This window comes from Vombatus ursinus, unplaced genomic scaffold (genome assembly GCF_900497805.2).
Source record: "Vombatus ursinus unplaced genomic scaffold, bare-nosed wombat genome assembly UNPS02000580.1, whole genome shotgun sequence".
Taxonomy (NCBI): domain Eukaryota; kingdom Metazoa; phylum Chordata; class Mammalia; order Diprotodontia; family Vombatidae; genus Vombatus; species Vombatus ursinus.
Window position 1 is genome coordinate 31206608 of NW_020940358.1, and position 23453 is coordinate 31230060.

Consider the following 23453-nt stretch of genomic DNA (forward strand, 5'->3'; position numbering starts at 1 on the left):
GGAAAGCAATTTAGACTTCTGATAAGAAAGTAACTAAAATATCTATGCCCTTTAACCCAGAGATCTCACCCAGAGTCACATATCCCAAATTACTCAATCTTTGCAGACCTCAATTGCTTCACCAGAAGAATGAGGGTAATTGATAGAATAGACTCTTGAGGTATGGATTCGAGTCCCTTTTTGGCTTTAAAATCATTTATTTCTAAAGTAAACACAATTTAGTAACTGAAGGGACGCTTGGGAGAAAGAGTCTATTAAGTAGTACACAATCATTGTAACACAATTAGAGAAAATAAGATTAGGAGAGTTTCAAAGATTTGGATGAGCTGGTTGGACTGCAGAAGAAAGATCAGGTCTCCAGACTTGGAGCCAGATGTGGCCTCAAAGGCCATCTGGTCTAACCCTCCCATTTTACTGACGAGAAAACTGAGGTCCAGAGATTAAGTGACTTGCCTAAGGTTATGCAATCAGGAAGTGGCAGAGGCAACATTCAAACCCAAGACCTCTGACTCTAAATCTGTGTTCTTTCCATGACCCTGGTCTGTAGGATCTCCTGATCAACCTTTAGATCTCAGGGTAGATGGGGTAGCTAAGTGGTACACCGGCCTTGGATTCAGGAGGATCTGAGTTCAAATTTGACCTCAGACATTTACTACCTGTGTGACTTTGGACAAGTCACTTGATCCTATCGCCTCCAAAAAAATAAAAATAAAAGGTCTTAGGGTAGGTAATAGCAATACCCTTGCTGTTATCATCTCACTCCATTCTACTGTGATGTGAAATGGTAAAAACTTTTTCCCCCATCTAGGGGTGGGGCAGGCAGGAACTAAAATAGAAGGTTAGAGGTCCTTGTTTAGTAACAGAGCCAGTAAAAAGAGTAGAGAAGGTCAGGCTCCGATCCTCCGGGGTATGCCTCACATGCTGAGACATACCCTGCTTCCTGCTTCCTCCCCTAAAGCCAAATCAGCCACCAGTTTCCTTCCCACAGCTCTCCGCCGCCCTTGGTGCAGCAAGCACCCTACACATCCCGGAATGTGGCATGCGCATATGTACCTTCATCTCATCACTTGCTCGGAACATCACTTTGAAGGTCCAGGTCAGGTCCTTCTCCAGTTCGGCCTCTGCCACTCCCTGAAAAGACAGTGGAGGCAAAGTGAAGAACGCTCCAAAGGAAAGAAGGCTCCCCTGAGCCCCAGCTCTCCTCTCCTGGAGGCCGAGGTCGGCCAAATGACTTGCTAGTTGCCTTGGGCAAGTCATTTTTCTTGAAGGCCTACATTTTCGAACCTGGAAAACAATAAGAATCGGAGCAGTCAGAGGAGCCACTTTGAGATTTTACAAAGGAAGGCATCGCGGTGCAGTAGAGAGAAGATTGGTTCTGGAGCTGAGAGAACCTACTATGTTCCCGTCCCATTTCTTCTATTTTATTTTTTGGTGAGGAATCAGAGTTAAGTGACTTGCCCAGGGTCACATGGCTGGTAAGTGTCAAGCGTCTGAGGCAGTCCCATTTCTACTGTGCATTAGTTGTGTGATCTCAGCCAGATCACTCTGTTTGCCCAGCTTCTGCGTCCTCAACAGTAAAACAAGGGCATCGGGCCTGGCGGCTTCTCAGGTCCCTTCCGAGTCTACATCTGTACCCCTATGTCCCCATGTGAACCCAGGAAGGCAGGATCATAGATGTAACGCCAGAAGGATACTCAGAGGTCATCAAGTCGTACTAATCCGTATTTCACGGATGACGAAATTGAAGCCAGGAGGGGTGTAGTAACTTACTCAAGGTCACAGTTGTGGAGCTGGAATTTGAACACAGGTCCTCTGATTCCAGATCCAATGCTTTCCCCCCACCCCATCCCCCCTATACCACGATGTCTAGGTACCACAGCTAGGTAGCTCAGTGGGTAGAGCACTAGGTTTGAAATCAGGAAGACTCATCTTCATGAGTTCAAATTTAGCCTCAGACACTAGCTATGTGACCCTGGGCAAATCACTTAACCCTGTTTGCCTCAGTTTCCTCATCAGTAAAATGAGCTGAAGAAGGAAATGGCAAACTACCCCAGTATCTTGACCAAGAAAACTCCAAATGGGGTCATGAAGGGTCGGACAGGACTGAAACTGATGGGGTTGGAATCTGGATCCCAGAAAGGAAAAGCCCAGGACTTTCCCACATGGCCAAATCTCTGGCGTCTGCCTGAGGCTATAATCCCATCAACTGGCCTTTCATTGTGGCTATGCCCAATCTCCCAATTTTCTGTTACCCTTAACCTAGCCTAGCCCTCCACTGTCTTACTTCCCTATGCCCCGCCCCACTTCCTACCCTTAATCCTAGCTAGGCTTCTTTCTCCCTTGGCCATGTGATCCAGGTCCCTGGCATTCTATCACCTCACAGACTATTTGGCCACTCCTACATCTCTCCCACAGTCTTTCTGTATATAAGGTCCATCTTGTCTCCATTGAGATGCTCAGATTCTTGTAATCTAGCCAATAGCTCACTAATGTTCACACTCCTTAAGAGTCTGTCCAATGCGATGGATGTTCTAATAAACCTTGTCTTTGGCTGAAAGAAGGCTTGGGTCAAATTCTTTTGGGCAGTACCCGCGTGATGTGATTTTGGGATCCCAGCACCCCCAAATCCCTAAACCCCAACAAAACAACTGAACAACAAAGTCTTATCCTTTCCCAGCAGCAGGGATTGCAGATGTGTGCCATAATAGTCTGCTGGTGGCTCTCCCTGCTTCTAGTTTCTCTCTATTCTACTCTGTCCTCTAATCAGCTGCCCAATTAATCTTCTTCCATGTCATTCCAGTGGCTCCCTATCACCTCCAAGGTCAAAAATCAAAATAGTGTTTGGCATTCAAAGTCCTTCACAATTTGGCTCCTTCCTACCTTTCCAGTCTTGTTATACCTTACTCCCCGACACATATTCAGCCATCCAGTGACACTGGCTTCCTTACTCACACAAGACACTCCACCTCCAGATTTGGGGCATTTTCACTGACTGCTTCCCACTCTTATTCCTCATCTCTGCTCCTTGGCTTCCCTGGCTTCTTTCAAGTTCTAGCTAAAATCCTACCTTCTATAGGAAGCCTTTCTTGATCCTCTTAATGTTAGTGCTTTGCCCCTGTGGATTATCTCCAATTTATACCATCCATAGCTTGTTCATACATAGTTGTTTTCATATTGTCTCACCCATTACACTGAGACCTCCCTAAGACTAGGGACCATCTTTTGCCTTTCTCTGTATCTTCAGTGCTTAGTCCAGAGTCTGGTACACTGGAAATCTTAAAAAATGCTTGTTGATTTGACTTGACTTGAAAAAGTCCCTTCTCTTTAAGAGTTTATGTTCATTCTACTTGGAGATACAACATGAATAAGATAAAAGGTAGAGAGTAAAGGGGCAAAGGAGAGATCCCTTCAAAGCGATCTTCAGAAATTTGAGAAGGGGAAGAGTCTTAACTCCTGGAGAGACTGGAGAAGGCATACTGGAACAAGTGGCACCTCAGCCAGGTGCCACTGGAAGAAAGACAAGGAATCAAAAAGGCTGAGATGAAGAGGGAATACACTTTAGGCACTGAAGACACCTGTGGGAACACAGGTGAGAGACAGCATGTAAAGACTGGAGGGGGCTAATTGTCCCCTTTGACTAGAATTTCAATCCATTTCACCTTTATGGATATGCCACTGAAATTCAGAGGACAGGCGCAGCACTTTAGCCTTTCAACAGTATAAAACCAAAAACCCAGCATCTAGTAATTAGTTATAATAGGATGCAAACAGATGGCCTACTTCTTCCACTTTGTGGCAATTCCTTGGGTGAGCTCCACCCTGGCTCTGCCTGTGCCCCTTTTTCCCTCTTTGCCTTCCCCTCTCGCTGCATCACAACCTACCCAGCAGCAGCCCCACAGTGTCTCCGGGTCCTTTGCTCACAGAGGAGTCAAGATACTTTGTCTTTGTCTCCCCCATGGGATGGTATCTTGGGGTCTCTTTTCCCCAAACTAAATTTTATTTTTAAAAGTTGATTTGATAAATGGGGGGGGGAATAGCATAGAGGGAAATATATAGTTAGTAATCATAACTATAAATGTGAATGGAATTAACTCACTCATAAAATGGAAATGGATAACAGAGTGGATTAAAAAACAGAATCCTACAATTTGCTGTTTACAAGAAACACACTTGAAGCAGAGAGATACACACACAGAGTAAAGGTAAGGGGATGGAATAGAATCTATTATGCTTCAGCTGAAGTATAAAAAAAAAGCAGGGATAGCAATCATGGTGTCAGGTAAAGCAAAAACAAAAATAGACCTAATTCAAAGAGGTAAACGGGGAAACTGCATCTCGCTAAAAGGTACCATAGACAATGAAGTAATAATCAATACTAAACATATATGCACCAAATGGTATAGCATCCAAATTCTTAAAGGAAACATTAAATGAGTTACAGGAGGAAATAGACAATAAAACTATACTAAGTGGGAGACCTCAACTTTCCCCTTTCAGAACTAGATAAATCTGACCAAAGAAATAAAAAAGAAAAAAGTTAAGGAAATGAATAGAATTTTAGAGAAGTTAGATATGATAGACCTTTGGAGAAAACTGAAGGGGAATAGAAAGGAATACATCTTTTCTCAGTGTTCCATGGCACATACACAAAAATTAACCATCAATTAGGGCATGAAAACTTCACAACCAAATACAGAAAAACAAATATTAAGTGCATCCTTTTCAGACCATAATGCAATAAAAATTATATTCAATAAAGAGTTGGGAGAACATAGATTAAAATTAATTGGAAACTAAATAATCTAATCCTAAAGAATGAGTGTCAAAGAACAAATCCTAGAAACAATAAATAATTTCATTAAAGAGAATGACAACGATAAGACACGATACTAAAATTTGTGGGATACAGCTAAAGCAGTACTTAGGGGAAAATGTATATCTCTAAAAGCTTACATCAATAAAATAGAGAAAGAACAGATCAATGAACTGGGCATGCAACTAAAAAAAAAATAGAAAAAAGGGGCCAGTTGGGTGGTACAGTGGATAGCGAACTGGCCCTGGAGTCAGGAGAACCTGAGTTCAAATCCAGTCTCAGACATTTACTAGTTGTGTGACCTTGGGCAAATTACTTAATACTAATTGTCTCTAAAAAAAACAACCCAAAATCCTAGAAAAAAAATTTAAAATCCCCAGTTAAACACCAAATTGGACATACTGAAAATCAAAGGAGAGATTAATAAAACTGGAAGAAAACCATTGAACTAATAATACATAAATCTAGGAACTCACTTTATGGAAGAAAAAACAATAAAATAAACCATTGGTTAATTTGAGTAAAAAGAAAAAAAGGAGAAATCCAAATTACCAGTATCAAAAATAAAAAGAGTGAACTCAAAATTTTAAAAAATAAATGTTAAAAATTGTTTTTAACATGTAATTGGGAAAAATTAAAATATTTGAAAACATTTTATGCTGCTTACCCCAGAAATAACAACTACTAGTTATGGCAATGCTAGCACTTAGTAGGTGCTTAATAAATGCTTATTGACTGACTGATGGTTAGATTTAATAGGCAAATATGAAGGAGTATCCTAGGCATAAAGAAAATCACAAGCAAAAGCATAGAAAGCTCAGGATATTTAATGGAAAAGTCTGTAGTCTAATTTGACTCACGTGTAGACTACATGTAGTACGAGAAAAGTCTGCACAGGCAGACAGAGTGATTCAGAGCCATCATAATGTGACCATTACTGAAAATATCAATGATTTCCTTGCTCTAGTGCTCCTGCAGATGGCAACCCCTCTGTGCCTTCCTTAGAAGACAATCTTCTTGAATTTTATTGTCAAAAACAAAACAAAACAACAGCAGTCCTACTATCACCACCACAACCACCCAACAGATAGAGAATTCCAGGAGGAAGTTGGGCTGAAGTTCTGGAGGGCCATTAAAGCTCTAATTATTATAATAATATCTAATTAAATTCTGGCACTATATAAATGATGGTGCCTTAAGGTTTGCAAAGCATTTTATATATGTTATTTCATTTGATCCTTACAACAACCTTGTGAGGTAGGTACTATTATCATCTTCATTTTACAAATGAGCAAACTAAGGCTGAGTAGTTGAGTGACTTGTCCAGGGTCACATAGCTAGTAAAGGTCTGAGGTATAGACACATATGTATTTACATATGTATACATATATATGTATATGTACACCCCCATGGGGTCAATTGTCATATATTATCAGCACATATATATATATATACATATACGGACATGCACAGCCATCTGCCTAAAGGAGATAACTGTGATAAAAGTAATAATGATGATGATGATGATGTTGATGATGATAACAGTTAACATTTATATAGTATATACTATGTGCCAGACACTATGCTAAGTATTTTGCAATTATTATCTCATTTGATTCTCCTAACAATCCTGGGAGGGAGGTGCTATTATTATCTTTATTTTACAAATGGGGTAACTGAGGCAAACAAAAGTTAAGTGCCCAGAGTCACAGAGCTAGTAAGTGTCTGAAGTACCATTTGAACTCAGGTCTTCTTGACTCTAGACCCAACACTCTATCCACTGTACCACCTAACTGCTTCCAAACATGATATATATGTGTGCACGCAATGCATTTATGTATACATACACATATGTATACACATACATGTGTGTTTGTGCACACATTTTTGTACACCTTTTTGTATGTGTGTACACACACGCAATCTAATGGTGCTAACTCACCCCATTGGGGGAGGTGGATGAGATCACCAAGGGAGGGAAGTCAGAAAGAGATGAGAAAGGGGCATATTACAAATAAAATACACAGTCCCTTGTTGTTCATTTCTTGATTCAACCCAAAACATTTCTTTCTTCTGCAAACTATTCTGTACAGGATCATAAAATATTCCAGGACATGGGGAAAATGACTTTGCTCCCGTGGGCCTCCACTTCTTCATCTATAAAACAGACAGTCAGGATTAGATCATATCTAAAGTCACTTTTAGCTCTTAATGTTTACGATTCTAGACATCTTAAACCTGTTTATGTCTTAGAGTCTGCTGGGTCTCACAAGAGGGAGACCAGTTAAGGAAGTGACCAGCAAAGTTAAAACAAAAATTAGTGCTTGACAAATAAGGTGATCAAGAGGTGCTTACAATTCCAAGATAATGGGAACACAGTTTCAGCCAGTAGAGATAATTTTGTGGACACAAGAATATTCAATTCTCACATTAGAAAGACCGTATCATTTGCTATATGAGATGGCTCTCTGGGTGGGGGAAGAGGAGGGATACTGAGAGAAATTCCAGTGATGTAAAAAATAGCAACAAAAGACAACAATAAAAACGTATAAAAAAAGAATAATTATGAATAAAGAATAATTAGAATAATCACTACATACATATAATTATGTAGTGATAGGGAGATAAATGTACCTAGCCCCATTGTATGTGTAAATTTGATGAATTAAAAGCCTAGAAGAAAGAGTTCCCATTGTTCTCTAGAATAAGCACTTGGCCTTGAAAGTTTGCCTTATAACAATGCAAGGTCACAGGGAAAGAGAAGGAAGGAAAAGAGGAGGCTTTCTAGACTGTAGCAGTCCGGTTCCTCCCACCCTCCATTAGAGTTAAATATTCACTTTTCTCTCTGACTTATTATTTCCTCTTTCCTACAATCTTTCTCCATTCTATGATCTTCTATTCAATTCCTCTTCTATCTTGTTGTTATTGTTGTTTGTCCTTCATTCTTGAAGACCATGACATCAGGGAGGTGATGCCATGACATGCAAGTGAATTGGATTTAAGTGAGGCAGGGCTGTGCAAAGTCACCAGCTTCACTTTCTCCTCCGGAGCCATCTGGGTCCAGTGGCAAGATATAGATCAGGAGAACTGGAGATGGCCCTGAATGCAATGGAAGACCTTGGCATTTTTAAGCTAAGGTCTTTAACAGATCTCAGTCTGACTGAGGCAATGCCCATTCAGTGATTAAGGCTAGCTAAGAAATGAGGCAGAGAATGGCCTAGTTAAAAAAAAAAATCAATCTGGGAGGGGAAGACCCTCAGGGTTTCTGGCCCAAACAGAATTTCTATTTATATTCACTCTGAGCCAATCAGGGCCCTGACAATGACCAAGTGGGGCTTGGCCTGGGACCTATTGTTGGCCCATCAAAGACAGCCAGAGTGATTTGGGTTTAAGGCATGATCCTTAAGAAAAAAAATCTAACCTTCTATCTTAAGCCTTCCATAAAAGTCCTCCATGCTTGGAACCTGACTAGGGTCATACAGAATTACAGTGGGAAGGGCAAGACAACAGAGGTCATCGAATGTGACTCCTTTGTTTTACAGATGAGAAAATCGAGGCCTAGAGCTGTGTAGTGTATTGTCTAAGGGCAAAGTTAAATACTGCCAGGGCTGGCACAAGAACTCCTAAATTCTAGTCTGATGTAATTGACAGTGGCTTTAATATGGTTTTGTATTATTTCTATTTTCCCAGAAGCCAAATGTAGGCTGGAAGAGAATTGGGAACATTGGGGAATGGGTAAATAAATATGGTACAGGATTAGAAGAAAGTCAGAGAAGCATAGGAGAATTTGCATGAACTGATGCAGAGCTAAGGAAGCAGAACCAGGAAGACAATATACCTCACTAAGCAAGAAGATGTAAAGGGAGCAATGAATATAAAGAAGATGAAATGATATAATGAGAATAACCCATCTTGATCCCACTAGAGATAAGGAAATGCACCTCCCTCTTTTCCTTGCTGAGGTGGTAGTGACAGAGGTGCTGTACATGGGAAATAGCAGATGTATTATCAATCTATTTAATTGTTTTTAGCGCAACGAGAGGGGAGGGATGTGGAAGACCAAGTGATACAAAGGAAAGCATGCCTGATTTGGAATCAGAGATCCTGAAATCAAATGCTAGCTCTGCCCATTACTATCTGTGTGATCCAGCTGCCTCAATTAGTACCACATGGGCTTGGATTTTTTTTTAAATGATATGTCTTTAAAAACCTTTAAAAATCAGATATTTTTTATAGACTAGTCCTCTTCAATTAAAGAAAATATCCCTCCTAAGATGTCTCTGGGAATAGGGATCACTTGTTGTTCAGTTGTGTCCAACTGTTTGTGTCCCCATTTGGGGTTTTCTTGGCAGAGATACTGGAATGGTTTGCCATTTCCTTCTCCAGTTCATTTTACAGATGAGGAAACTGAGGCAAATAGAGTTAAGTGACTTGCCCAGGGTCACATAGCTATTAAGTGCCTGAGGCTGGATTTGAACTCAGGAGGATGAATCTTCCTGACTCCAGACCCAGCACTTTATCTACTGTGCCACCTAGCTGCCCCAAAGATCTATTTTAGGTATATATTAAGTGCAACCATAGATAATGTCTAAGAACCAAAAATCAATGAATGGACACAGAGTAGGAGCAAAAAAACTTACTCCTGGTGGCAGCTAAAGGTCAAAGGGGAGTGAAAGACAAGAGATGACTATACAAATAGTCCAAGAAGTACTTTGAACACAAGAATGGGAAAACCTGGAAAAAAAAATTCCCTTCCCCAGGATCTTAATGTATTTTTTTTTTTTAGAATTCATTATAATTTTTAAAATAATGAGATATTTATCACCCTACTCAACTTACTCTGCTTAGGTGGCTTCCCAGGTCCTTTCAACTCTCTATTGGTGTTCATAGGATCCTACATAAGGTTAGCCCCAGGAAGAATGAGGGGAAAGAAGTGTGTTTGGCTCCCCTGTCCAGATACCCAGACTATAAGCAGTCCCTGCTAGAAAAGCAGGGAAGTCAGGGTTCAGGGGGCATAAGAGTGGGTTCTTGCACTCTCAGTTCCTTTTTTTTCCTTCTTCTACTAACTTTAAAAATATTCAGTTTCTGCTTATCAGTTGGGGAATGGCTAAACAAGCTGTGGTATATGATTGTGATGGAATATTATTGTGCTATAAGAAACAACAAGCAGGATGATTTTAGAAAACCCTGGAAAGGCTTACATGAACTGAGGCAAAGTGAAGTGAGCAGAAGCAGCAGAATGCTGTACACAGTAACACCAATATTGTACAATGAAGAATGGTGAATGACTTAGCTATTCTCAGTAATACAATGATCCAAGACAATCCCAAGGGACTCATGATGAAGCATACTATCCACCTCCACAGAAAGAACTGACATTGTTTGAATATAGATTGTAGCATGCTATTTTTCACTTTCTTTTATTTGAGTCTTCTTGTACAAAGTGACTACTAGGGAAATGAATGGACATATATAACCTACACCTGATTGCCTACTGTCTCAGAGGGGGGAGAGAGAGGGATAGAATTTGAAACTCAAAACTACAAAAAAAAAAAAACAAATGTCAAAAAATTATTTTAGCATGTCATTGGAGAAAAAATAAAACATATTAAAAATACTTAGTTTAGCTCCATAAAAGCATTAGTAATTAGGTTCATTTGTGTCAATATACCATTTGGACCCACACAATCCTAATTGTGCATATCATTAAAATTGCAATGAATTAACTCTGCTATGACCAAATATAACTTACAATGCTCAACTCTACTCATCCTACATCTTAATGCCATTTGAGATTTGGGATTCTAAGGTACAGTATAAAGAAAGGCTGCAATATGCTTTATATGCCACTTACGGTGCCAGGGGCAAGATTTTGTGGAAAAATATTTTATTATTTGTCATTTATTAATATTGTGTGAACCTATATTTTTGTGGCTAGAAAACTGTCTAGCCCCAAAGCTCACTGTAGAGTCAAGCTGACCTCAGAGACACTCTCGGGAAGCCAGATGTCTGTCCAGAATGCTTAGACCCTACCCAAGGTTTTGTTTTGTTTTGGGTTCCACCCAAAGATTGTGTTTTGGGTTTCCCAAATTAGATTAATTTACCTGTTGATACAAGTCTCAAACTGCCCTTCCCTGAAGACTACTTACTACTTACTACTTAAGAGGCCAATCAGGCAAATGCCCTTAAAATTAAACCCTTGTCTGAACTCTATATATTTAAAACTCCCAGAAACTAAAGAGGGAGATACACCTTCCCACCCTCTCCTCCGCCAAATGACCAAATACCTTTCTTTCTAAAATTATTTCAGATTTTGGAGTTTGTTCTTGTGACTAACAAGTCCAAGGGATGGGTGGTTTGGGGCATGCTCATCTTCCTGAGTTCAAATCTGGCCTCAGACATTTATTAGTTGTATGACCCTGAGCAAGTCATTTAACCTTGTCTGCCTTAGTTTCCTCAACAACTTAGATCACAGCCCTGGTTTTGGAAAGAAAAGTAAGGTCCTACTGTAGGTTCCAGTCCACCCCTTGAATTCTATGTTCCCTAAGGCATGGCTTAGGAGGTAGGGGTGGCTGCTGAGACCATTACATACAGCCCTGGTCAATGGCTGATGCTTCTAAGGAGAAAACTGGTATGCCAAAACAGAATCATAACAGCTAACATGTATATTGCGCTTACTTACAATTTTATCTCATTTGATCCTCACAACAACTCTGGAAAGTAGGTACCCCCATTTTACAGATGAGAAAACTGAGGCAAAAAGAGGTTAAGGGACTTGCCCAGAATCATGTGGCTTAGTCAGTGTCTGAGGTGGCATTTGCAAATCCTGGGCAAGTCACTTAACCCTGTTTGCCTCATTTCCCTCATCTATAAAATGAACTCAAGAAAGAAATGGCAAACCACTCCAGTATGTTTGCCAAGAAAACCCCAACGGGGGTCAAAAAGAGTCAGACAAAACTGAAACAACTGAATAATAACAACTTTCGGGCTCCAGGCCAAGCACTCCACTGCTCCACAGAGCTGACCAGCACAATATGAGAGCAGGAAGAAAGAAAATAAAGAAAGTAAGTCTAGTTCAGGGGGGACATTGCCAATAAAGGGTCGGTCAGAGAGAATGGACACAAGTCAGCTCTGCTGGGGTCCTGGGTAGAGTCAGGTGGCAAAAAATGGTAAAACACGGTGGATTTTAAGAGGTTTTTATCCAGTTTGAGCAGGAACTGGCACTGGGAGGAGGGAGCACGGATCCGAGAGCTGGTTGAAGGGTGGGAAGAAGGAATGCCTGCAGAATTAGCACCTAGTTAGCCAAATGCCCCACAGGCAGAAAAGAGGGCTTTCAGCTCTTTGCTGCAGGTCTAACTTGGACAGGGATTTAAGTCTCCCTTGTGACTTCTTCAGGGTGACTCAAGGACTTGAGCCTCCCACATGGCAGGGCAGTTGGCAGGCTATCCAACCCCTTTTATCCTGTTTCTATCTTTAAAAAAGATTAGACAGAATATTTATCAATATGAGCCAAGCCCAATTACTCATCAACTTGAGCCTACATTTCTGCAACAGCCTTTTGGCTTGTGTCTATGCTTCCACCTTCAATCCACACCCCTAATAATCCAGGGATGCCACTTTCATCATGTGAATTTTCTACCTAAAATATTCCTATTCAAAGCAATTTGGAATTATGCTTTTAAAAAAGCAACTAAAATGCCCTTAAACTTTGACCTACAGCTCTCCTGGCTAAGCATGGCCCCCAAGGAATTCAAAGGTAGAAAGAAATTACCTCCATATACTGAAATATTCGAACCAGAACTTCCTATGGTAGCAAAGAACTGAGAACAAAGTAGGTGCCCAGCACCTGGGAAATGGCTAAAAAAATTATGGTACATGAATGTAATAGAAAATTAATGTACCATAACAAACCATAAATATGAAGAATTCAGAGAAACTTGGGAAAATGTATAAGAATACTGGCTTCACCTAATCCTGCCTCTAATTCCTCTGATGGGTAATCTTAGGCAACTTAGAATGTTCCTGGGCCTCAGTTTTTTTCATCTGTAAAATGAGAGAGTTGGGTGAGATGACTGTTAAGGTTCTTTCCAGTTGCAACAGGTATGATCCTATTGCAACAAGTATTGGGTCTCTGAGCCAGCAGGAAGCAGAGAACACATGGCCAATGAACCCAGTTCTTACAAGCGTGTACAGAGGGCTTAGCTGATGCAACTCCCATATGGACTTTGGAAGACAAACACTCTCTAACTGACTCTATTTGCTAAACTTGTGGTAAACAGGAGCATGTGTGATTGGCTGCAGTTGGAATAGTGTTCAAAGGGCCCTAGTTGACTTCATCCCTTTTTTTTTGGTTTGGCATCTTGCAGTCTGATGACATCCTGTGCGAGACAATGCTATAAAGGGAGAGGTCACAGGGACCCTCCCCCTCTGAAGCCAGCATGAACAGGGACCTTGGTTCTTTTGCCTTAGTATCTGTCCTTCCATTTTAGGTGAAGAATGGAGGCTAGGGCCTTGACACTTCTGAAAGGTCAGGACAGCAGTTCATCCGTACATTCAGGAATGGTGATCGTGCTGGTATTACAGCCAGCCAACTCAAATTTGAGCTGAAGAGTAACCTTCAAGACCCAGTTCAGTAGAAACACATACAAGGGCTCATCCAGCAGCATTGATTATGATTTAGACATGAACTTTGTGGGACCAATGCTATGCAGAAACTATGTTAAGTCTGAGTCCACTCTTCCCAGGGACTGAGATGGTATGAGGGAGTTTGTGCCCTGTAGCGTTATGGAGAAATACTTATATATCTGTTCTTGCTATATCTTTAGAGTAAATATCCTCCTCCTTTTTTGGGGGGGGGGAGGCAAAGTGACTTGCCCAGGTTCTCACAACTAATAAGTGTCTGAGGTCGGCTTTGAATTCAGGTTTTTATGACTCCATGGCAGGTGCTCTATCCACTGTGCTGCCTCGCTGCCCCCAATATTCTCTTGTAAAAGCTAATTGAAGTTCATTATTTAAATGGAACTGGGATATTTGTCACTGGGGGCTAATAGTATATGTGGGAAAACCCCAGAATAGGAGCTTGAGCTAACAGCATTAAGAAAAGACACACCTGTCCCTTTTGGGTGACCGCTGGTACCATGGGTGGGGGGAACAGAGCAGGCAAGTCTTACTCTGGGGGACTAATACCAGAATAACTCACTACACTATGATCCTATAAACAAAACAAGCAAAACCAGGAAACCCATAAACACACAAAACCCCATCACTGAATGTGTGTGATGACAATGCTCAAGAGAAGAGCTGAGAAAATGCTTAGGTGTGGGATACTGCACAGACTGGCAGATGCAGTCGATGTGTTGGCTGGTTTTGCTGACTTGCTTTTTTTCCTTTTTCTTTTTCAAAACACTGTTACAAGGGATGGCTCATAGGGTATAGGAGGGGAAATAATTTATTTGGAAATGAAGGAGATGTGAAAACAAAAGGTGTTGATAAATTTTTTTTAATTAAAAGAAATTCTTAGTCTCCCATTCAAATACCTATTGGGCAGTGACAAGAGGTCAACAAAGAGAACACAATACCTGGCACAGAGTAAATGTTTAATAAATACTTGTTCATTCATTCATTCACTTATTCAGTATGTGAAATCACATTGAAGGAGGGTGAGGATACTCAGCAACCAAATAGGAGAAGTCAGAGCAGAGAAATGTTCTGAGCACAAGAAAAACAAGAGAGACAGAAGCTCCCAAGCCTGGTAGAAGTTAAGATGGGATAAAAACCATGGTCCAGGATGGGAAACCTTGGTGGGCACAGCAGATTCCCAGGGGCAATGACAATGTCACTGCTATTCCTAGGGGTCCTTGGAGGGGAAGGCGTCACACCTGGTCATCTTTGGGCACCACTCCCTGAGAAGGGAGCGCAGAGTAGCGTGAAGGAGCTTTGCCAAGGCCATTTAGCCAGGAAGGATTTGAACCCAAAGACCACTGCCTCTTAGATCAGAGAGAAAGCCCCAAGCAGGCACTAATGGTGTTAAGTTGATTTAAGTCCTATTCATCTGCCTTTCATTTAGGAGGGTTCAGGGCAATCAGACCAGATGAAGTTAGCCTCAGTTTCAGACACTCACCCAAAGGAAGTCACTTAAGCTCTGTCTGCTTCAGTTTCCTCACCTATAAAATGGGAATAATAATAGCATCTACCTACTAGGGTTGTTGTGAGGATCAAATGAGATGATATTTGTAAAGCACTTAGCATAGTGCCTGGCACATAGTGGGCACTATATAAATGATTATCTTTTCCCCCTTCCTCCCAGTAGCCACTGTCCAATGATACTGACCTGAGTGGTTTCTATGGTGCCCCGTTCGAGAATTTTAAGTGTCTAGAAGACATCCCATACCACCTGTCCCTAGAACAGTCTGAACTCTCAACACAAAGAAAGGTTGCTCTTGCCCCTCTAACATGGAGACATGTAACCCTACAATCTCCACTATTCCTAAGCATCATTTCAAGAGATCTGAGTGCAACATGTAATATTGTAATATCAGGAATTGACTCTTTTTGTCTCTTATCACCTTAGAGTCACACCCTAATTCTCCACATGGCTGCCAAGGTGATATTCCTAAAGTCCAGGTCTGACCATGTCACTCACCTGCACAAGAAGCTTCAGCGTCTCCCTATTTCCCGTAGGATAAAATACAAACTCCTGTTTGGCATTTAAAACCCTTTCCCAAAATGATGGATGTTGGAGGGGATGTGGGAAAACTGAGACACTAATGCACTGCTGGTGGAGTTGTGAACTGATCCCACCATTCTGGAGAGTAATTTGGAACTATGCCCAAAGGCCTATAAAACTGTGTATACCCTTTGATCCAGCAATACCATCACTAGGTCTGTATCTCAAAGAAATAAAAAAAGAGAGAGATAAAAATGTTTATAGTTGCTCTTTTCGTGGTAGCTAAGAATTGGAAATTGAGGGAATGACCATCAGTTGGGGAATGGCTAAATAAGTTGTGGCATATGATTGTAATGGGATATTATTGTGCCATAAGAAATGATGAGCAGGATGATTTCAGAAAAACCTGGGAAGATTTACACGAACAGATACAAAGTTAAGTGAGCAGAACTAGAAGAACATTGTACAAAGTAACAGCAAAATTGTACAATGATCAACTGTGAATGACTTAGCTTTTTTCAGCAATACAATGATCCAAGACAATGATGAAAGATTCATGATGAAAAGTGCTATCTGCCTCCAGAGAAAGAACTGATGTCATCTCAATATAGACCAAAGCAAACTATTTTTCAATTTATTTTTCTTTCTTTTCTTTTTCTTTCTTTGTCTTTCTTCCTTCCTTCCTTTTTTTCTTTCTTCTATGACATGATTATAATGCAAGTGTTTTACACGATTCCACAAGTATAACCTATATCAGATTGCTCACCATTTCAGGGAGAGAAGGAGGGATAGAATTTGGAACACAAAACTTAAAAAGACAAGTGTTAAAATTTGTTTTTATATGTAATTGGAGAAAAAAATTAGATAATATTTTATTTTGGTTTTTTGGGTGAGGCAATGGGGGTTAAGTGACTTGCCTAGGGTCACAACAGCTAGTTAGTATTATGTGTCTGAAGCTGGACTTGAACCCAGGTCCTCCTGACTCCAGGGCCAGTGCTCTATCTGTTGTGCCATCTAGCTGCCCCTAGATAATATTTAAAAAACAAAAACAAAAACAAAACCAAAAATCTTTTCCCAATCTGTTTCCAGTATATCTTTCCAGACTGATTTCACATTATCCTCCTTCATATACTCATGTTTTAGCAAAATGGACCTACTTGCTGTTCTCCATAAATGGCATTCTCTGCCTTGGTGTACATTCTTTCTTCATTTCCACTTTTTAGAATTCCAAGTTCCCTTCAAGGGTTACCTTGGCTGTCAATTCCTACACAAGGCCTTTTCTGATCCCCTAGTTGTCAAGAATTCCCACTTCCCCAATTACTTTGTATTTACTTACATGTGTTAGCACTGTATTACCCCAATAGATTGTAAGCCCCTTGAAGGCAGGAGCTATTTAATTCCCAGCACCCAGCATAATGCTTTAAGGGACCACCTAAGCTCTAGATCTTAATACATTTGAGAGGAATAGAAAACTCTCTTTGACTCATGAAGCCAGAAAATACTAGCAAATGAAAACATACGAAACACCTTGGCAGAGACTGGGGTAGAGGAGGAGGAGAAGAAAGTGAAGGAGAAACAAGTGACCATTATTGCTACCAGGTCCTTCAACTTACTGGTTCTTGGAAGTAGAGCTGGTAATGAAAGATTGGGTTGGATTTGACCTTCTCTATAATAGGCACAGCTGGATCTGCTGGAATGAAGGGTGTATTCAGACTGCCCACTGCCCTAGAAAACAAAAGAGAGGGTCTTGGTGAACCCTAAGGAGATAATAATGCTAATAAGAATAATAATAAATGTCATTTGGATTTAATAAGTCTAAAATAAAAGGAAAAATTAGGCTAAGACTAATGGCTTCAAGCTTGAATCTAGAAGTCATACTGAACCAAATGACTGACAGCAATATTTAATAATACCTTGATCTCCTCCAAGCAAGACATATTAGGTGTAAAGATACCAACGAGAAGACTGTGGCTGAATATGTAAGAGATTTATTGATACTCTGAAATCAAAGCTAAATTGGAAGAACATAGATTTAAGATTATAGATTTAGAGCTACTAAAGGGGACCTCAGAGGCTACTGAGACCAACCCTCTCATTTTACAGATGAGGAAACTGAGGCATAGAGCTCTTAAGTGACTTGCCCAGGGTCATGCAACTATTAAGCACCTGAGGAAGTATTTCAGTCCAGGTCTTTCTGACTGCAAGTCTGGTGTCACAATACATTTAAAACAAATGACTCTTATCCAATGCTGGTTTTAATTGTACATCCTTGGAACTGTAAGTAGAACATCACAGATTTGGAAGAATCCTAACAAAAACCTACATGATATTAAGAAAACAGAGGGCTTATTATCCAAAGGTAGTGGTAAAAGATTAAAACTTTCACTCCCAAAAGGACTGGTAGACATCCTTAGAATGCATGACCAAAAAAAAACTTACAGAAATACTCTTTTGATAAGCAGGCATTACCTCACTGAGAAATAGTAAAAGCTTTAATAGACACATCCCATTAGATCGGTCAAATGCAACCAAAAATGGCTTACCTCTAGTTGGAGCCCACAAAAGAACCAAGATCCAATTGGAATCAATCAGAATCAATTGGAATCAAAGGGCTCTTCACAGATGACATCCACATGAACTGAGACAACAATACGGCAACAATGAAGCCTCAAATCTATGAATGGCAATGTGACATTTTTTTTTGGAAAGGGTGGGGCTTAGAATGACAATTCAGGACCAGGTCATCACCATTAGAAACTACAGGAGGGTAATAGTAAGAATTCAGTGCTCGGTAATCAATGAAGATTGTGCCAGGAAGCAGCGGTAATAGGGGAACACTGCTGTAAAACTTCAGGACTTACTAAGTATATTAGGGTAGCTAGATGGCACAGTGGATAGAGCACTGGGCCTGGAGTCAGGAAGATCTAAGAGACTGGAGTTCAAACCTGGGCTCAGACCTTACTAGCTGTGTGACCCTGGGCAAGTCACTTAACCCCTATTTACCTTAGTTCCCCATCTGTAAAACAGGGACACACTGGAGAAGGAAATGGCAAACCACTCCAGTATCTTTGCCAAGAAAACTCCATGGACTACATCACAACGAGTTGGACACAACTGAACAACAACAATAAAACATCTAGAACAACATTACCTGGTGCCTAGAACTGTACATTAGAATTGTACCCTCTCTGTCATGGACTGAGATCGTACTATGAACATAAGCCTCAAAATATACTGGAGATGTCAGTCGATAAACTGTACTAGAACTATACAATCATCACAGACAAATATCTTGCCACTATAGTCTGGATAAAAAATGAAGAACAATATTTTTAATAGAAGTTGTAATGCTAAATACTCATTATTTCCAGGCTTAATGGATAAAATATTTCAAAATAAAAAGACCCAGAAGTGAGCACCAATTATAGGCTACTTTGAGATTTTAAATTTTATATAAGCCAGATTTGGGAATGGGGAGGAGGGAAGAGATGTTGCCCATATTCAGACTAATTAGGTAATCCTTGCTAATGTGTTAGTAAGTTCACATGCTACCCTACCAGATAGTTCTAATACTGGGAATTTCAGGAATTTGATCTTAAGTGAAACTACATCACAAATTTAAAAAATACAGTTATAAGAGTCCTCAGAAGTCATATCATTTAATCTTCTCATCTTATAGTTTAGGTCACAGGGGTGGGGAACCTGAGGCCTTGAGGCCATATGTGGCCTTCCAGATCCTTAAATGAAGCCTTTGGACTGAATCCAATTTGTTCTGTAAAATTTGGAATTAGTCAAAAGGTCGCACCCAAAACTTAGAAGGCCTACTGTCTGTGTTCTGTAGTTACCTTATTCTCTCTGGATAGAAGAGGGCCATGTACCACACCAGGGCACCACCCCAGTCATGGCCAATAAACACCACTTGGGAAATGCCCTGAAGAATAGAAACATATATGAGATGAAGTCTGTAAAGGAGTGTAGGTCAGCCAAGGGGCAGCTCCCAGGCCCTAAAGAACAAGACTTCTTGCTGAAGGAGGTTCCAAAATAGAGTTTGATCTCCCTCTGCTGCTCAGCAATCTTTTTATTTCTCTCTCATAGATTTCCTAAAATAATCCGCATAACAGCTATCCCACACCTCCACTCTCCTCTAGCCCCAACTTAGATGAGATCCTTCATCTTCTCTCCTTCAAACCCTGTCTGACGTCCTCTCTACCCACCCATTCTCTCTTCCACCCTGTTTTAAAGGGAGTTATCCCAACCCTCTTCTAAAACGAGCCCCCTCCTGTCTCTTGTTCCTGTTTGTTTCCACTTCTTCAAGAACTCTGTTCTCTCAATTATCCACCCCCGGTATCTTTGATCTCTCTGTCTCCACTAGCTTCTTCTGCCTTGCTTTCAAATTTGAAGAGTCTCCCAATGCCCAAAAGTTTCCACTTAATAATTCTAAATCAATGAGGCTTGCATCCCATTTCCCACCTTCCAAACGTTTTGAACAAGTGGTCAATATCTACTGCCTTGTCTATGACACCTTAACACGCTTGGCTTAACCTAGAAGAATATTAACTCCTCAAGAGGAGGGATTATTTTTCTCTTGGTATGCCTAGCACAGTGCCTGGCACATAGCAGATACTTAACAAATGCCTGTAGACTGACTAATAATTTGGCTTCATTCCAACCACCCTTTTGGAATTGTACTTCAGAAGGTTACCAATAATCACCTAATAATCAACAAACCCAGCAGCTTTTTTTCAGTGCTCATTCTTCTTGACCTCTGATACCACTGAATACTCCCCACTCTCTATTGTACCCTTTGTGAATTCTTTCTGGTTTCAGGGAAACCTGGGAAGACTTATATGAACTGATGCAGCACAAAGCAATAAGAACCAGGAAGACGATTGCTACAGTGACAATATTGTAAAGACAAACAACTTTGAAAGACTTAAGAATTCTAATCAGTGCAATGGCTAAACATGATTCCAGAGAACTAATCAATGATATAGTATGCTGCCCATCTCCTGATGGAGGGACGATGGGCTCAAGATGCAGGAGAGACATATTTTTGTAAGTCGGTGTGGGAATTTGTTTTCCTGGACTCCGCATATAGATTACAAGGGTTTTTCCCTTTTTCCTTTTTTCTTTTTTTTTTTTCCAGTGGGGTGAGAGAAATAATAAATGCTTGTTAATTGAAAGAAAAAAAATTGAAAAAGAAACTTTCTCTTTAGCTTCTACACTACATTATTCTGATTTTCCTATCACTAGGACCATTGGTCTTTCTTCTATCTACTTTTGTTCTGCTCCTACCCTAAATGTACCCTAAAAGGCTCCTCAGATTTCTACTTTTCACCTCTCTTTCAACAATCTTTTCCTTGAAGATCTCATCTGTTCTGATTACTTGAACTATAACTATATTTCCCAGCCTTGACCTGGAAGTAGCATGGGAATTAGAATCAGAGGATCCTGGTTGGAATGTCCATTCTGCTACTTACTGCCTGTGTGATCCTGGGTAAGTTATTCAACCTCACTGAGTCTCCATTTCCTCATCTATAAAGCGAGATATTTGGACTCAGTGATCTCTAAAATACCTTCCCACTCTAAATCTATCATTCCATCATATATTCCTTTCCCATTGCCTGCTTCCACCACCTCCCCATAGTATACCTTCCTCCTCCCTTTCTCTACCCCTTAGAATCCTGGCTACATTTCAAGGTCCACCTCAAATCACACACTCCTTCCATGAGGGCTTCATTGATTATCTCCACCCTAGAATGACTGGCCCAAGGTTGGGAATTTCTTCTTACCAGCTTATCCAGGAAAGTAATCAACTCCTAAGGAAGAAAAAAATAAGAAAAGTTAGAAATGTCCCCTTAATACCTCAACATGCTGATTCACCTTCACTCAGTTATCTAGTCTTAGAATCCTGATTTTGGAATCACTCTAGCCCTTCCCTACTCCTCTTTGCACAGGGATAATAATAACAGTAATGCAAATACTTTTATTCAACTGAAAAAAAAAAAGAGGCAGTTCTTTCATCTACCTTGTAAGAGTCAACAGGAGATTGACTTTAACGGGATAATAGCAAGATGGCAACTTGATTCAGGACCATTTCTATCTAAACATTGAAACAGATGAGAAGAATGAGCTAATGATAATAATAGTTTCAGAGGGAAAATGCTAAATAGCACTTTTAGGTCTGCAAAGTAATTTACAGACATTTTCTGTCCTGCTGCTAGTTCTTTAGCACATATTTTTGTACCTTCTGTGTATGTGTTCTTTGTTATATGTGTTAGCCCTGTTCTTTTGTTAAATTGTAAACTCTTCCAAGACAGAGATCATGTTATCTGCTGCATTTTAAATATCTTCCTACTTCTGTGAATATCTCCTTTTGCCCAATTAATCCCCATTTAAGGACTGTTGTCATTACCAGCAAAAGTCCAAAGGTTTGGTAAGAGGGTTCATTTACATTCCAGTATTTCCCCTAATGCTTACAGTCAATAAACTTTTATTAATTGCCTACTATACACAGTCACTGTGTTAAGCACTGGGATACAAAGAAAAGCAAAAACAGCCCCCACTCTCAAGAAGATCACCATTAAATGGGAAAAACCATGCAAACAACTCTGTATATACAAGATATATATAGTGTAAACTGAAGGTAACGTAAGCTTCTTGACGGCAGGAACTATTTTTTATTTTGTCTCTCTCTCTTCAGTTCCCAGCACAGTGCCTCATGCATTGTTGGTGTTTAACAAATGCTTATTGGATTGTCACAGAAACACAGAATTTCAGTGCCATAAACAACCTTGATAGCCATCTCATCCAACTTATACCTGAAAAAAAAAGAATCCCCATTGCAACATAACCAACAATTGGTCAACCAGTCTCTTCTAGAATACCTCTCATAAGGGGAAACCCACAAACTCCTGAGACAGTCCTTTCCATTTTTGGATAACTCTAATTGTTCAATATATCTCCTGAATTCAAGCCTAAATCTACTTCATTGCAACTTCCACCCACATTTCCTGGTTCTGTCCTCTGGGGTCAAAAAGAAAAAATTGAATCCCTTATCTGTATAGATAGTCCTTCAAATACCTGAAGATCTTACTCTACCAGGGTCTACTCTTTTGTACGCTAAACATCCCTACTTCCTTCAAATATGGTCATAATTTCAAGACCCTTAGTTCTTATCTGATTTCCTCTAGATATTCTCTGGCTAATGAATGTCACTCCAAAAATTTCTACTCAGTATGGAACTCAGTACTCCAGAAGTGGTCTAATCAAGGTTGGTTGATTGTCATCCTTTGTTGTCAAAGAGGACTAAATAACATTACTATATTGGAGTCAAGGTACAGAGTGTCTGACTGTGACTGATCAGATCAATACGAGCTCAGAAGGTTCTACTACACATTGGGCACAAATAGTCCACATGAACATTTGGAATGAAGATATCTCTAAATATGAGCATCTCGTGTTTTTTTTGCACTGCCACAATTCTTCTTTGCTCACAGAGCACAGGACCTTCTTTGATGTGGGCACGCCATGCTGAGCAGTCCTTTGCCAGTGTCTCCCATATCATACAATCTATTCCAAAGTTCTTCAGAGAGACCTTGAGAGTGTCCTTGTATTCTGATCTCCATGTGAGTACTTGCCCTGTGTGAGTTCCCTATAAAACAGTCTTATAGGCAAACATATTGGGCATTCAAACAACATGGCCAACCCATCAGAGTTGCACTCTCTACAATAGAGTTTAAAAGCTTGGCAGTTTAGCTTGAGAAAGGACCTCAGCATCTGGTACCTTATTTTGCCAGGTGATCTTCAAAACATTCCTGAGACAATTCAAATAGAAGCAATTCAGTTTCCTAGCATGTCACTGATATGCTGTCCAAGTTTCACAGGGATACAATGAGGTTAGCACAAGAGCTGTGTAGATCTTCAGTTTGGTAGGCAGTCTAACATCTCTCCTCTGCCACATTTTCCTTCAGA

General features: G+C 40.3%; 1 protein-coding gene across 1 annotated transcript in view; it reads right to left on the minus strand.

Moving 5' to 3' along the window:
• Positions 1-23453, minus strand: part of EPHX2 (epoxide hydrolase 2) — a 72437-nt gene that overhangs the window by 15538 nt on the left and 33446 nt on the right. Inside the window, exons 9-12 of the mRNA XM_027852996.1 lie at positions 21272-21298; positions 19325-19410; positions 17093-17204; positions 1054-1131 (exon numbers count right to left, since the gene is read on the minus strand). Of these exons, the coding sequence (XP_027708797.1) occupies positions 1054-1131; positions 17093-17204; positions 19325-19410; positions 21272-21298 (303 nt within the window). The remainder of the gene's footprint in view (positions 1-1053; positions 1132-17092; positions 17205-19324; positions 19411-21271; positions 21299-23453) is intronic.